Raw genomic sequence first — 17,354 nt, 5'->3', positions numbered from 1 at the left:
CTGCATTATCAGAGGATGTTTTTTCATGTTTGTTCTTGTCCGATGCTGTTCCGAACATTGCATTTACAAAGACTTCACGTGGTTATATTTTATTAATTTGGGAGCTAATTATAATTCATTTTGTTCATGAAACTTCAGCTTTTTGTTAAAATTTTATGTTTAAAATGTGTATGAAAAATGTATTACAGGGTATTTTCTTTATTTTTGTACATATGATTCAGAGGTAGTACGCATGTCCATTTCAAGTCTTTATAACAGCCCTTCACATGATGAAGGGAATAGGTTGATCAGTCATGCCCGAATAATAAAATGAATTTATATCATTGAATTACATTTTATAACAAATTATATTTACAATTGTTTCATAAATTGATTTTAAAGACAAAACTTGCATATACATTCGATATTGCAACACTGCAATTTATTTGTTTTTTTTCCATGGGATAGAAGTACAAAATATAACTATGAAACTCATTTGATTTTTTGCTTTGTTACACGAACAAAAAATTGAGGTATGACTGTACGAGCTCAAGGCTCCGCTGCTTCACAGATGGCATAGTGACGAAAATTAAGATAAGCAATGATTGCCAAAGAAGAAAAAGTAAATATGCATCTTTTCCATAAATCTTTTAAAAAGCTATACATTACTTCACTGTAACCAATAATATTGTATGTATGTATGTTCTCATATTATAATCTTATAAAATACTACTAACATAGAGGTCAATGTTTTGGTTTGGAAATCAGCTGATGGTAAATTAGAGTTTGTTTTGCCATATTTAACACAATTCTGAACAAACTTTCTTGCTTCTAGTTGGCATAAACGAATATTTTTAGGAGGAAATATGACTTGAATATGTCGCATTGTGTAAAACAATTACGTGATTCCATTTGCAATTTTCCTTATATCATCGTAATACGAACTTTACATTATTTATCTTTTATCGGCGTGAAACCAACAGTAAAATGTGTTCTTTCAAGCACAGCAGTTTCGATTAAAATTATTTAATCTCAATTTTTTCTATGGTTGTGTTTGATGGCATACGTTTACTGGCGTTTTATCCTTGTTGCCAGTGCACGATAATGGTCGTTAGCAGCTTGAACAGTTTTCTCAGCTTCAGCTACAACTAGGTTTAAATTTAACAGTATATTTCCCTCCCTAATGAACTTTGATCTATAGTACTATATTGCATAATATATTTTACTTAATGCACCATTACAGGATTACAGCAACGTTTGACTGGTCTAGAGTGCTGTTAACTGGTCTAGTGCTCCAAAAAAAGGTGTGCGCCTGCCATAGACTTAAAATCACTTTGCGTCGAAAATCACACAGCGTCGATGGCCAGGAATTAACATTTTTAGAGACTTCAAACTTATTTGAAAATTCAGCGTCTGTGAGGGGGTCTGGAACCTATCCTCGCATCAGATTGAGGTATTACTGTATTACAAACATAAAAAATAAAAAAACTAAAACTCCATGAAGTTCACACACATTTCAAATGAGTGCAAATATGAATATCACCTCAAGTATAAAAGGCACATTAAAACACTCTGGATTTAAGCTAAGGACTATATTTTGGTGGACTGACTCTCACCCCTATCAAGTAGTGAATGACAGAAGTTACATTTACTAAATATATAGTGAGAAAAATGCACAAAGGTGATGCCTGGGGTCACCGCTAAGCAGACATTGGTTCTCTCAATTGTCTTAATCCGCTTCGTTTCCTTAAGGAAGATATTGTCTATACAGTCACAATCCCAGGTTCCATTGGAGAGGTTGATATTATTATCTTGTTTTATAAGTGAAGATTTTACCATCTGACATTTGTATTGACAGCTGCTTTTGTATAAAATTCGGTTTGAGTTCCAATCCATGGTATGGTTCGTGTTATTAATAATATGATGTAATATTGCTGAATTATGATGTTCATATCTAAGTGAGCGCTTATAATAGTTCAACATTTTTTATCATATAAACATGAACCATACCATGGATTAGAACTCGTCCTGAATTTTATACAAAAGCAGCTGTCAATACAAATGTCAGATGGTCGCATCTTCACTGATAAAACAACAAGATATTAATAATAGTATCAACCTTTCCAATGAAGCCTGGGACTCTGACCATATAGACAATATCTTCCTAGAGGCAACAATGAAGCGGATCAAGACAATTGACAGAACCAATGTCGGCTTAATGGTGACCCCAGGCATTTATCCCACTATATATTTCGCAAACTTAACTTCTGTCATTCACCACTTGATAAGGGTGGGGTCAGTCCACCAAAATATAGTACTTAGCTTTAAACCAGTCTTCTAATGGGCCTTTTATACTTGAGATGAATTTATTTTAACAGAAGAATTTATTCTTATATATATGTACACTTTATACAATCTTATTTTTGCTTTGCTTGATTAATTGTACCATTTTTTATTACAAGCTTAGTTGATTCTTTCTTAGTAAGATTAACAGACATAACTGTATACAACAATGTTTTATACTGTTTATTGCATTTATTTATAATTTAATATTTTTTTTCAATGCATATTTAAATACTTATGTACAGTACTAACTCTACTAGTGAATTCCCAATGTTTCCCCTATTATCTCTAAAAAGAACATGGGACGGCTTGAATACTGTATGAGAGAAAATGGCTGCGCCTGAATATAAGGGAACTTGATTAATTTTCACACGTAGTTGTAAACCGTATGTTGTATGATGACTTCCAAATCATGTTAGTGTTTTAGGATGATAATTTAAGGTATATTTGGTGTAGGATGATAGTTCAAGTATATTTGGTGTTTGAACTATTAAAATAGGCAGTTATAACCATTTTTACAGAGGGGTACCATATTGCAGATTTCAGCTTATCACCCCTGGGTGGCTTTGGTCAACTGTACAAAACACTTACGTAGCTGAATACTCGAACAGGCCGTAATAAGGGTTGAACATCTCTTTTGACAAAAGGAAGAAGAACTCTCTAGCAACACCACCATAATCTAACCCAACCTGGAAGAGAGAAGGTATAAACACTCCATAAAAATATGAGGGAATGTGCTGGAGAAAAATTCAAAACACAGGTATCTTGTATACTGCAAAAATTCTTCAGTAAAGTCAATCTACTTTTTTATCTAATAAATGGCCTACTTTCCACAATTATACAAAATAACACAATTTTCTAAATCCCACAAATGGTTCCCAAGTGATAAAATTTTCAAGAGGAAAACTGCAACTATATGGAATTGATGTTCAAAACTAAACAATGAAATAATATTAACATCATTCTGGTACCTAGGGTGATCTAATAAAATATAAATAACACAAACAGATCAACATCCATCATTAGATTATTCTCTTCAGAAATCAATTTGAAGCAAAAAGAAAGTGTAGGTATACATGTAAAATAGTTACTAAAATCATGATAATTTACAATACAAAAGGAAAACAAAGATAGTTAACCATAGAGAAAAAACTTACTTCGCCATCAAATTCTATCCACAGCTTGGTTCTCAAAAGATCAACACGATTCCCACTTGGCTTATGATGCCAAAAATGCGTCTTCCAAAATGTTGCTTCTTTTCACCTTTATATCAAATTTGTTAGGAACGTTGGTCTGCAAAAGCAAAATTGAAATAATGAGTGAGACAGAACTATGTTCAAAATGTCTAAAAATCTTGGGGGGGGGGAGAAAAAAAAAAAAAAAAAAAAAAAAAAAAAAAAAAAAAAAAAAAAAAAAAAAAAAAAAAAAACGAGCTGAACTTTGGAAAGGTGCAGGTTAAGGCCTTTCCAAACATTCATCTCAGGAAATCCATAACCCACAAGGTGGTCTTAACCCTTTGGAGCCAGAGTAATATACTGATATGCTGCACCCTATGCTGGCAAAACTTGAGGTAGGCAAAAAAAAAAAAACACATGGTGAAAGAAATAAAATTCTTAAAAATATTTCCTACCTTCCATGAGAAGTTGAAAATTACTACAGTCCGGTCGCGAATTATGCGATTCCCCTTTTATAGTCGCTAGTTCTCAAAAATAGATTTTCGTATCTGCGAAACTGTTTAAATTCTGCAAGTCATGCGCCACAAAAACGTATCAAAATCTATTGTCTTTTCAAATATTTTAGATGTGAGGGGGTTTGCTGGTATCTGAGAAAAGGGGTGGGGGAATACTTGGAGAAAAAAAATCTATTATTCCTCCAAGGGGGAATGTGAGAGATGGATTTCTTCCTCAGCCATTAGCTAAGACGGAAGGCTCTGCCTCATGCATTTCTGACGTCATAGTGCAGTGTATGAATGATGATCACCATACGTATTATTCAGACCTGCAAAGTGTATTCTGATCATCCACATCATGGAGATCTGATAATTTATTTTTATCTATTGTTGAAATAGGTTTTGATGAAAATCACTAGTAAAAGTAATTAACAGAGAAGCAGATATGTTTGAGAGAGAGAGAGAGAGAGAGAGAGAGAGAGAGAGAGAGAGAGAGAGAGAGAGAGAGATTGTTCCACTGACACATATCCATTAGAAAAAGTCGATAATATTTGTGTATTGATCATAATGTTAATTTTAATAAAACCCTTGTTTTACTGTATCTAATCATATTGCATGTATTATTACCATATTATCGATTTATAATGCGAACAGAATGATCTGCCATTTGCATTCTGGTTTTGTTTACATTCTTAAAAATACATGATTTCATTGGTTTAACGACACAGATCGCTGTCTTTAGATGACGAATGAAACTTAATTTACGAAAGAAAGCTGGGTTTAAGGATAGCAGCTACTTTATTTATAACCATAATATGTTGAAAAAAAAAAGTCAGCTTTTTCCTGCCAAAACATTTTGCAGTCTGCTCATTATTCGTAATTCCTAGACATGCTTGACTTACGAAAGTTACCATGCTCATAATTCATAGTTCCCAGTCGTGCTGGACTTAGAAGACTTGTTTACTAAGGGGCAATATTTTCTTGCTAGTATTTTATAATCAAATTACGTAAAGGGTTTTGCGATATCGATAGCTCCCCAGTTATCCTTAAAATTGGGATTCTTTCCAATTTAAAGGGATACATTTATGAGAATTTACTTCCAATGGGTATTACTCCATCAATAATTCAGTCACATTATCAAGCAAAAGAGCCTATGAAAAATGCCCCTATTTCACAAGGATATTTTATGAGAAACAATTTAATATCATGACACGTACTAAAGGCATTCTAAAGTTTTTATTTTGTATAACTTCCAGTAGACTCTGTGTAATGGTTGTTTACGTCTGTTTACGGCTGCTCACGGCCACTAGCTAGCGACTTACGTCAAGGAATTTTTTGAAGTTATGATAACAGACATAATTTGGCTTATTTTCAATATTTTATTAATTTCCTGTAAGAATTAAACTTTATTTTCAATGTCTTATTATTAGCAACAATAATTATGCCTACTACTTACAGTATATACTAGTACCTAGCCTAGCCTATGGCGCACAAGTCAACCATCGTATTATGGCCGAATTGAGCTTACGTAGGGCAGTTATTTTACTACAGTATATATTTAAAAATAAATAAAGTGCGTTGAATGGTATGGTATTTAACACTGGACTTAATTGTAATTTATGGATAATGTTTTGTATAATAAGGCAAAGTTAGGGTAATAACTGGTGGTCGAGTGGATTAATCCATTTTCTGTTATTTCTTATGGGAAAAATTCATTCAGATCTCGACAAAATCGCATCTCGTCACTTCTGGAATGAATTAACATTGAGGTCCGGGGCTCTTTCTGTACTATTTACAACCCATGTGGAGCCTCTTTTACAAAACAATCAAATTTTACCAAGTTATACATGTTTTTTATCTAATAAATAAATTTCTTTTTATTTCATTTTTTTTTTTTTTTATAAAATTACAATTAAAGCTTATATAATATCAATATATGTAAGAACTAAAATCAACAAATTCTGAGCATATTTATTTTAAAATTTTGTAAATTTACTAAGATCGAAGATGCAGTAAATTTTTTTTTAATACTTCTTTGCAAAATTATAATTGACATGCTACCATAAAAGAACTAAAACCAACAGCAACACCATTGGTATATTTATGAGCAAATTTATAAAAAGATGTCATGTGAGAGGAGAGAGAGGCACAGTACTACATGCTCTCTTGAAGTCTAAATCACAACCAACCCCTGATATGCCTGTTTCCTTTATACAGGCTAGTCTAAAAGTTGCCATTAGTGAATTTATAGGCTATAGAAGTAATGGCACCTCTTTCCTGCCCAATTCCCCCAAAACGATGGCGTGTAATAATGATGCTCACCATAAGTGGGTCAGTCCACCACCCTAAACCTGTTATTGCTACTCGTATGAGGTTATAGATACTCGGGTATCTATAATCAACATTCATAAAATAACTACACAACAAGAAATCTAACTTACAGGTTTGGGGATCTTCGACTTGAAGAACTCATATTTTTGTTTATAATCCCTTGAATAAGGAATAGCTTTGCCTGCAATCGCTGGGTTGAGCAAACGTGGATCCTCCCAAGTTGTTGTGCGGTTCTCTGTTACAAAGTTGAGACACATTTATTATTATATAAAATCAGTTTAATGTACGATGAATTAACAAATTTAAAAAAATAATTTTTCCATCATAAATGTGATATACAATCTAATGAAAATTTTACTTATTTGATGCTTAACCCTTAGACGACGGGTAAACTCATCAATGGAAAGAGAAAGATATGTAAATGTACACTGTGAAAGAAAAAATTCTAAAAAACTTCCCTACCTTCCATGAGAAGTTGAAAATGACTATTTACAACCCCTTGTAGGACCTCTTTTGCAAGACAATTATAATTTTTACCAACTTATAAACGTTCTTTCTAATAAATAATCAGTAACAAATTCTTAGCATATTTGTTGAAAAATATTTAAGTAAATTTACAGAGAACGAAGATTCAGAACTTTCTTTTTTATTTACATGTTTTTTCTAATACTTCTTTGCAAGATTACTTTTGCTATGTATGAACAAATTTATAAAAAGATGTCATATGAGACAGAAAAGCAGTACATTAGCCCTCAAAGTCCAAATCACTACTAAGCTTGCATAAGCTGCCAAATCTTGATTTTAGCCAGAGTATAAGTTGCCATTAGTGAATTTATGGGCTATAGAAGTAATGGCACCTCTTTCCTGCCCAATCCTTTCCAAATTGATGGCGCTTAATATTGCTTAACTACAGGATCAATAAGTCCACTATCCCAAACCTATTATTACTACTCCTGAGAAGCTATTTGTCCAATGGGATTTAAATTTAACATCCAGATCCTAGATTAGGTGGTCCCAAAGCAAAAATATCTAAACTAGAGACAGAAATTTTAGTCAACTTGGGAACAATCAATCAGACTTGGGTTTTCACTGTACATCATTGCACATACTGGATACTTGAATACTTCGGCATCTAAACTTAGTTCTATGTTGTCATTGTAATTCAAATATTTCTCCTAAGAGTTGCCTCTGTAATAACCAAATTTAATTTATTTTAACTGAATTATCATTGCATATAAAACTTGAAAAGGTTAATACAATGCTACATATCACTGTCTTTATTGCCTGTCCCTCCAAAATAACCTATAACATTGTTATGATAAAGTTTATCACTTACTATGATCAATGAAGAATATTCTTCCATCAGAATGTACTCGTTGTTCCCATCCTTCAGGCAATGGTCCAAGTTCATCTTCGTGTCTCCAATTATTAGCATGGCGTTGATTGGGCGGAGAGCTGGCATACCAGAACACGGGGATCTATCCATGTTGTCTGCTTGTTAATATGATCTAGGAAAAAAAAATTGAAATACACTACAATATGCTGCTGCAGAATACAGGCAGTCCCTGGTTATCAGTGATCTTGAGCTTGTCTAGTGACGAAAATTAGCAATTTTTGGTGCTGATACCTACCTAACAGAGGCTGATCAACAAAAGGCACAGATTTTCAGTAATCAGCGATTTTCAGTTATTGTCATAGAATCCAAACGGAACCTCCCACCATAACTAGGGCTGCCTGTACATCTTTATGAATATTAAATATTTCTACAAAGTGTCATGTATATCTTTTAAAACTTCCAAAAAATGTAAACTAAACATCTGATGTAATTTTTATGCAACTGAAATAAATAAATGTGTTATGATTTACATTCATTCCTTTAATAATGATAATGTAAGCAAATAAAAGGTTATAATATAAAATCTAGACAGCTTTTTTAACTATTGTACGTACCAATGAAGAACACCCTGCCATTTGGCGCCACTTGACTCGTCCATCCTCGAGGTAGTGTTTCATCTGTACTAGTTGGTGTTGTTGTCTGTGGCTAAGAAAAATGGAACTAGTTAATAAAGGCCAATTATAATAACTAAAATAAAGGGGGAAACGAAGACAGAAATATTACATGTAATCTTCACACTACTTTTTACCACCCATTTATTTAAATTTTTTCTTTTAAGGGTATTAAGCCAACTTTTAAATGGAATTACAGTAACTTTAATTTAATTTAAAAAGTTAGCTTAATACTTGGGAGCATGATTATGGTCATATTTAGGGTTTTTAATCTTAGCAATAAGCATTTCTTAGTAGTTTTAGAGACAGAGCCAAACTTACAAAAAAAAATAAACTTGTGCGAGGGGGTCAGGAACCTAACTTTGCATAAGATTACAGTATTACTGTAAACACATTATTAGCAGAAAATTCTCCTATTTGCAGTATTTTTCACAGAAATATTCACTAATTACTGTATTTTCATATACTAATTTTCATGACTAAATGCACTTTTGGTAGTACAGTTTGATTTATATGGATTTTTGGCATTATGCCAAGCACTGGGGCAACTAAAGCCATTCAGCACTGAAACAAAATTTGACAGTAAAAGGTTTGAAAGGTGTTGCAGGAGGAAAACCTTGCAATTGCACTATGGAAGAAAGAGAATATGAAATGAGGTACAGTAAAAGGAATGAAAGAAGTTGCAGCTAGGAGCCGAAGGGATGCTGCAAAGAACCTTAAGTAATGCCTACATTGCACCAAATTAGGTGCACTGACAGCACTAACCCCCTGCAGGGTTTTGGTAGTACAGTGGTCGCCCCGTATTCGTGGGGGATGCGTACCAGACCCCTTTTGAATAGCTAGAACCCACTAATAGTTGGAATCCCTGAAGAAAGGCTTAAAATGACCTATTTTGTTAGTTAAAACTCAAGAAAAATCCACTACAAATTTTTATTCTTGGTTTTTAGTTTTTATCACAAAGTGCATTTATGATGAAATTGGTAAAAAAAAAACAGGAATTGTTGGATATTTCTCAGAGAAAAATACTGCGAATATGTGAATTTCCCATGAATAATGGGTAGATTTGGTCCACAGATAAATCCACAAATGCGTGAGTCCACGAATAAGAGGGGCCCACTAGAAAACTATTAAAACATTCGGTTATAAGCATTTTTTTTTTGGTGTGTGTGTTTGAACTATCAAAATAGGCAGTTCTAAGCATTTTACAGGAGTTTTAAGTATTCTTGGATTTTAGCTGTGTATATGTGCACAGATGTGTGTGAGTGCGGTACACATACCCCCGTGAATTCGGGGGTTTACTACAACGTGTTTTGACGTAGGAAAAACCTGTTTTTGGTAGCCACTGCAAGTCCTCAATGTTATTAGACTCGGTCAACATCACCAGACCTCATGAGTCTTCCAACCCTATCTCCTACAACCCCCATGGTGGATGATTGTTAATTAAGATGTCAACGTGTCCAATTTGCACTCATCGGTGAAGTTAAGATGCCATAGTAAAGAGAGTCAAGTTTCTCATGGACTTCGACTCCCTTTTTTTTTATCTTCCGGGATCTCTCATGCAAAATTAAACAAAGTGGCTTAGAGGATTACCCGCCTATTTCGTCACTTCAATATTCTTAAAGGCAAGAATTTCAATCATAGTATAAAAGCCTCAAGATATAACCCAATCCAGGACCAACACCCCACCCCCCCACATAAGGGAAACTTATTGAAAGCCCATGCAGGGGTATGGGTGAAGGCTCAGCCAACCTCCCATTGAAAATGACTGCCCACCCCAAGCGGCCAACCTCCCATCCACTGAAATGATGATTTACTCATTTCTAAATTTCTTGAGTAGTCATGTAATATATATTAGAAATAATGTCATGGAATATTTTTGGCCTCTAGCAGAACATTCCTCCTCTAACCATATTCTGCAAAGACTTCAAAAGGCATCATTGCATAGCAAGAAATGCTCATTATGCCACGACCTTCTTAACTGCAACTCGGTATACGAAGACTTCAGAGCTTTCTTGCCCTCTTCGATGCGAGTTACAGATCACATCGTATCCAGTCGTCCAACAGGGAGTCTTTCTTTCCTGTGGTACAAATGTATAGACAATATAGTGAATGTGATAACCTATAGGAGTGATAGATTGCTGGGTTTTCACGTGACACTAGGGGACTATAAGATCGTAATAAAAAATGTTTATAAGCTCCTCCCCATCCCTCTTCCAATACCTATGTACAAAACAGAACCGACACAATATTAGACTTAGTGTTTTAAATCTTCTGTATTTTATGCTGCCAAGAAAAAGTGTCTCAGCATTAAACAATTAGACACTATCATAGAACCACTTACGGGTATCAGCCAGGGATGTTGGGTTATCATAAGCTATTGTAATGAAAATTAGTGCCGATATATAGTGGTTTAAGGAATGTGTGCACAAATTTTTTTCCCTAATAGGAGCACAAATGTATTTTTTATGATTTTTTTTTTTGGTATTTCACCATTATATATCGATCAATATTAAATATTCAAAAAACAAATCAAAGCTTATATGATTAAGAACAAAACCGCATGAATAAAATGATATTGTTAAGATACAATAAAGTTTTGTACATACTTACCTGGGCAGATATATACTTAGCTATGGACGACCGAGTCTATAGCTAAGTATATATCTGCTGGGTAAGTTACTTGTACAAAAATTACCAAGTTAGGTTTTGTTTACTCTGAAAGAATAAAATAGTAAATAGCACCAAAATACAAAAAAAAATTGTATTAAATATTATAGTATTCAACAAGATTTTAGGCTGCTTAGCACCAAGAGGCCTAATATCTTGTTGAACTTTGAAGGAACGGAAAAGTTGGGAAGAAATTTCGTTAGTGCAATAGGCTGCCCACAGTATGTAGAGAAATGGGTGGAGCTTGGACATTGACATGGAAAGAGCGCTCAGTCACTTGCTTGGAGGTTTAATTAGCAACTGTATATATTTTTTGGTCAGTGCTCCCACCGCAATTTTTACATACCAAGCATCACTTTATTGCCCCGTGACTTTAACGTGGGCAAAGACAGTGATTTGAGTCAACAGATGTTTGAGTCAACAGATAATATGAGATATGTCGTTGAAGCAATCTGGCATTAGAACAAAGCAGATGTCAGATCAGCTGGTGAGGAGGCATTCAGTTCGACATTGGGTTGCCAGATTTAACGAAGGCGGCAACGAAATTCCGTCTCAGAAAAAGCTCTGGTTTGACTGTTCTCAAGTGTCAATTACTTTCTAATTGATGCTTGAGTACAGTCAAACTTTGATCAGAGGTCTTCTTAGGCATACCAGGCCACTTTTACTGAGATGGAATTTCCTGGTTGCCACCTTTATTAAATCTGGCAACCCAACGCCAAACTGAATGCCTCAGCACAACCAACTGATCTGAAACCTGCTTTGTTCTAATGCCAGATTGCTTCAACAACATATCTCTGCCATTATCTGTTGGCTCAAATCACTGTCTTGGCCATATTAAGGTCACCAGGGGCCAATAGTGATGCGTAGTAAGCAAAAATTGCGGTGGGAGCGCTGACCAAAAAATACATACAGCCACTTATTAAACCTCCAAGCATGATGGAGCACTCTCTCCTTGTCACTGTCCAATCTCCATCCATTTCTCTACGTGCTGTAGGCTGCCTAATGCACTGACAAAATTTCTTTCCAACTTTTCCGTTCCTTCAAAGTTCAACAGGATGTTAGGCCGCTTGAAGCTAATTGGCCTAATATCTTGTCAAGTACTGTATACGTAAAAATATAATACAAATAAAAATGTAAAATTAACATGAAATTATTCCCAAATAATTACTGAATATGATGTGTTTTAAAGTATTCAAATTCATTCATAAATAGCCAAGTTATAGAGATTTGAATGTACAAAACTACAATGTTTTGAGAAAAATGCAAAGTTTGCCTTACTGTCACACTCAAAGGTGTCTAGAAAAGTCTAGCTGACACCTGGTCCCCCTTATTTTTACAGAGATACTATCGCCTCTAATATAAAATAAAGACTAGCTGGTTCTGAACTTTTGTCGACAACTACAAACACGAGTTAGTTACACTGGCTTTGTAGGAAGTTTCATTATTGTATATTTGTGTGTTTATCAACTTTCCCAGTGATTTTTTGGGTGCTTTTCTTGGCTTTCATTATATTCGCTAATATTACGAGAACTTGCTTCCCGTTGACGACCCTACTACTTACAAGGCATAATTATGATAAAATAACACTTGTAAGCCAAGAAAAGCATCCAAATAATCATTGGTAAAGGTGATAAAACATAAAAAGATAAGATAATAACACTCTTCCTACAAACGTTAGTGTGCTGTTGTTGACAAAAGTTCAGAACCAGTTTGTCTTTCTAAGAGAAAACACATCGTACATAATATATGTACAAAAAAAGGGGGGGGGGGAATAAAAAGGAAAGCAGAAGCTAAGTTCTTGAGCTACAGAATTTGCTGTATCCACCTGCACTTGCAAAATTTCATTTTTTCCTAGTAGAATGTTTCAGATCGGCATTATATTATGTCTGGTAGTGCAGTACACCATTAACTTTGAGATACTGTGAAAAACAACCTTGCCAACTTAGTTGAAAATCACCCACCAACCCCCCGAGCTGATACCCTTAAAAGGCTTTCAAAATTTATCAGCTGTGACTTATGAAAGACCAGCATTTCTAAAGTGGTTTAAAAAGTTCCATGAAATGTTTTTGCCCATCAGACTATGAATCCATCTACTTAAAATTCTCAAATTCCTCGTGTTAGGTAAAGTTACGGCACCGATACAAACGATAGCGTTCATTCCGAGTATCATTCTAGTGATCTACAGTAGGAAAGCAGGAGTGAGCAAAAAAATATAAGATACTTTAATGTACAGTATTTCAAAAGGTGCTGAGGACAAACCTGACAGTAACATGCACTTTACCATGTTGTCTGTACTGCACTCTGTGCTAGTGGATGCTGATTGACAGGTGAACAGAGTAGTTAGTAAAAGATTCATTATGGCTGTTAGTGCATGGCATACATGAAGAGATGTCAAGTGCAAACAGTGCATTGGGAAACCTGCTTGTTGTATTTATCAACAATAATGAACACCAAACAATTTTGCTCTTAACACAATAAAAATTCTAAAAATTCAGATTCCCTGGAAAGAGCTTTTCTTAAATAGTATACAAAAACCCATGATGCAATTAAGGAGCTTTTAAAGATGGCAATCAGTCAATTACAGCATAAGCAATTGTTGTATTTATGACTAATCTTAAGCTTGAAAGTGCAAATGGGAATCTTGAAATGTGAATGAACACTGAATACTCTAGAACTGGCTGAAACAAAAAAGTGCTCTTATATCTTGTGTGTACTCTCACTGGCGTCGGTCTTTTATCTAAGCCAAAGATAAATCTTAAGGAGATAAAAGAAAGACAAAACACTTACAAGTGACAAGACCTAATCAATTTCTTGTTAGAGTATTCAAAATAGTAAATACTATAAGAAGAATGACTCCACTGGCTGACTGAGACTGCAGGACCTGCCAGTCCATGCACAATGCTAATGACTGAATATCTGCTATTTATACGGGAATGAATCATCCAGAGCCCTTTCAAATCGAAGGAATGGGCTGACTGTGATGAAAAGGTTTGCTATGAAGCAATAGTAAGATATACATATTTAATTTATGAAGAAAAAATAAAAAATAAATACAAGCTGCTGTCAGTACAGAAGTATGAATTGGTCAAAATTACACTAATAAAAGTTAAAACTGCCATGGGGAAAAATTACAAAACTGCTCCCAAATAACAGACCAAGTGTCAGGGAGGGATTAGCTGTGCCAAGAGACTGCCATGAGGCAGCACTATGACAAAGCAACAAACTGCAATGGGGTTGCCCAAATCTAAATGAGTGTAGGCAAAATGGTATTATATTTTGTAATTTAACATTCTACAGGGGTTTTTTTTATGCACCACATATTTATGTTCATACCTCCCCAAGGCTTAACAATGTTGTGTATTCATTACAATAGAGAAATGGAACTAATTTTCATTCTGAGCTAGTGTCCACCATTCAATTCTGTTAATCCTGGACTTGAATGAATTTCCAGAACTCATGGAAATCTAATTACTACATCACCATACTTGTTACTACAATCCTATTTTCCTACTCGGTAACAATCCTGTCTACATCTGTTTCCTACCTATGTCAGCTGAAATTCACTCACTCACTCACTTTTCTCTTATATTTTGAGGACAATATCCATTCCTAGTAGACTTATGTGCAATAATCTCTTTTGTTGTACAACTTCGTTTAAAACAGTCCTTTTCCATTATGAAACCTCATATTTCACCATTCATCCACTTCTTTTTAATCATTCCTGTCACTTCAACTCTCCCCATTACATTCCTTTATCTGCTATTTCTTCTAATGTTTTATGGCATTCTAACACAGTAATTTTTTCCTATGTATTTCCAACAATTATGGCTCAAGTACAAGAACACTTTTTTTTCTTCCATACCTAGTAACTATATCTCTCCTCTCTCTCTATCTATTAACAGCTCTTACATTTAAATCGGCATGCATAACTAATCTTTCTTGTTCTCCAAACTCAGATGGCAATGTCAGATTCTCTGCGAAACTGTATTCCACCCTCACTTCCATTCCTGGGGTATATAAACTACTGTCACAACTTTTCCTAATGCCACTCAATTTTATTCACAAAATCCCTAGACTATTGGCATTTCTACTTTTTTCCAGTGCCCGCATTCTTGATGGAAAAAGGCCATTCCTTACAGCCACTCCAGATAATGTTGCTAAGATCATTAAAAATTGTTTCACTAAGGAATCTCACAGGAAGCTTATCAAATAAAATCACTATAGTTTTTTATTATTAAATATGCTCTGTGATCATACCTGACGATACTATAGTAAAACATTTCATGTCATTACTCTGTATGGAAAAATCATTCGATACTACTTGCTCTAATTTTAGCATACTAATTCCAAGCACAGTGCTTGGTATCTATGCTAGGTAGGTAGGTAGGTAGGTAAGCAGATATAACAAGAGTTAATTTCTTCTCATACTTCATTTCTCATAACAGAGAAGAAGAGAGAGATTATCCAATAACCTTGAAAAAAGTAGCCTTTTGTATTTGAGGTCGATGACGAGATAAAATAGCCAAGTCTCCTCTGCACGTGTTGCATCCAGAAAGGCGACTCAATACAGAATCCTTCCACTTCTTTCCTATACGTTGCACCACTGGTGAACTGGTAGGAGAACTTGCTGGACTGGGTTCTGGACTCAACCAGAACTCCCCTTCTTGATCAGGGTGATACCGATTGGGATTTGATGGAGGAACACTCAAAAGGTTAGACACTTGAGGTCTGTTCGGCTCTGCTACTGTACCTGCTGCAGAGCGCTGTCGGAATGAGCGATTGGATGACTGGTTTGGGGCATCAACCGGGAATGAAACCATGACCCACTCATCTGTACCATTCCTTAAACGCCTAACTCGTTCTCTGGTATTGTCTCCTTCATTTCCATTGGAATCATCACTTTGATCATTATCAGAGTCAGCCAAATTTCCAACTGGCTGTAGATTTCCATTGGAATGACTTTGATTAGGATCAGCAGCATTTGCTCTCCTCCGATGGGCATGGCGATGTCTACGGCGAGCTTCACGCCTTCGATTTCGAGCTTCAGCTTCACGCTCAGCACGAATGCTACGAACTTCAGGGTCTGTAAACACAGCTTCTGTGAATACTGGTTTGGTAGGGTCAAAATTAACCACCACCACTTCTAAATCCTGCATTTCTGTGATTTACTAGCAGTTAACTTAAAAATCATCCATAACTGACAAAGTTCAAGCTCGAGACAATATTGCTAGTAGCAATAACAATATATAAAGAGGAGAATATCTTTCTAATGAAAGAAATCCATTTCCTCCAGAAATCAGTATTCTGCTAGTTGAAAATAATTTTCATTATCACACCGAGATACAATGTTCTGTAAAGCAATGGAAAGCAGAGAAGTGCTTGCTTTCAAACCACTGACTGAGAGGCTTCAGCTGCGTCCTCTCACTTCCAACCTGTCACATGCAACACTGCTGTCAGCACCTGGACATCACCCGAGGACTGCTAAGCCACACCTCACACCCTCAACACTAGCATTCACCTGATCATACACATGCTTCTGGATTTACTTGTTTGCTTTCCTAACACCCCTTTTCCACTTCTTACAATTTAAATTAATCTAATATTTTACCTTCCTGAAAATTTTAAATACAAGAGAAATATACTATGTTCAGACATACAGAACAGTAATAAAAATGCAACAAATTCTATTTAATTCAAAATACCAGCCTAAACTCAACAAGATTTTGATATTTACCCTACTGACTGTTTCATAAAAAAATATATACATATACAAGTATTTTCAGAGACTGGAAAACAATCTTCTTAATTTTGCTTGGTATTTTATTGCTGTCTCTACTCCTTTACCACCCTCACAGCTGCCTACAGAAGCCCTACAAGTTGTGTTCTCTAAATATAATTTCCTTAACCTTAAGAACGTACAGAGGGTGAACAGAGGTCTAGAAAGAACAAAATTATTAGTACTTTCTTAAAATAATGTACTGATAATTAAAAACTTTACATTTAACAGAATAAAAAATAACGGCTTATATAATACACGCATAAAATGAACACAAGAATGAGTAACAAGCACTAATAATAAATGATCTTTTCAAGCAGTGACACTGTAAAGTTCAATTGCAAATATGCCTTCACATTACTTGGAATAAAAAATGGCAGTTCTATAATTTTGAGTTAACCTGTTACCATTCAGACAGTACAAAAAACTTAGTTATTATTGAATTAGTTTTCATTGATTATTAGTATTTATTATTTCATAATAAGAAACGTGTTACTTTTACTTAGGAGGTCTCCACACATACTGTACCTGGTCAATACTGAGAGCTTAGATCTTAGTTCAGTGGGCTTGTTAATCTACTTT

The 17,354-nt window shown here is 34.9% G+C and overlaps 1 protein-coding gene across 1 annotated transcript in view; it reads right to left on the bottom strand.

Annotated features, from left to right (window-relative positions):
* The window catches only part of LOC135219734 (E3 ubiquitin-protein ligase Nedd-4-like), a 284,620-nt gene that overhangs the window by 115,602 nt on the left and 151,664 nt on the right, over positions 1 to 17,354 (bottom strand). Inside the window, 7 exon segments of the mRNA XM_064256741.1 lie at positions 2,914 to 3,011; positions 3,480 to 3,542; positions 3,544 to 3,615; positions 6,433 to 6,557; positions 7,659 to 7,791; positions 7,793 to 7,830; positions 8,273 to 8,363. Of these exon segments, the coding sequence (XP_064112811.1) occupies positions 2,914 to 3,011; positions 3,480 to 3,542; positions 3,544 to 3,615; positions 6,433 to 6,557; positions 7,659 to 7,791; positions 7,793 to 7,830; positions 8,273 to 8,363 (620 nt within the window).

The sequence above is a fragment of the Macrobrachium nipponense genome, chromosome 1 (genome assembly GCF_015104395.2).
Source record: "Macrobrachium nipponense isolate FS-2020 chromosome 1, ASM1510439v2, whole genome shotgun sequence".
Lineage (NCBI taxonomy): Eukaryota > Metazoa > Arthropoda > Malacostraca > Decapoda > Palaemonidae > Macrobrachium > Macrobrachium nipponense.
The sequence above is the reverse complement of the archived record's forward strand: the minus strand, read 5'-3'. Positions and strand labels throughout refer to the sequence as shown.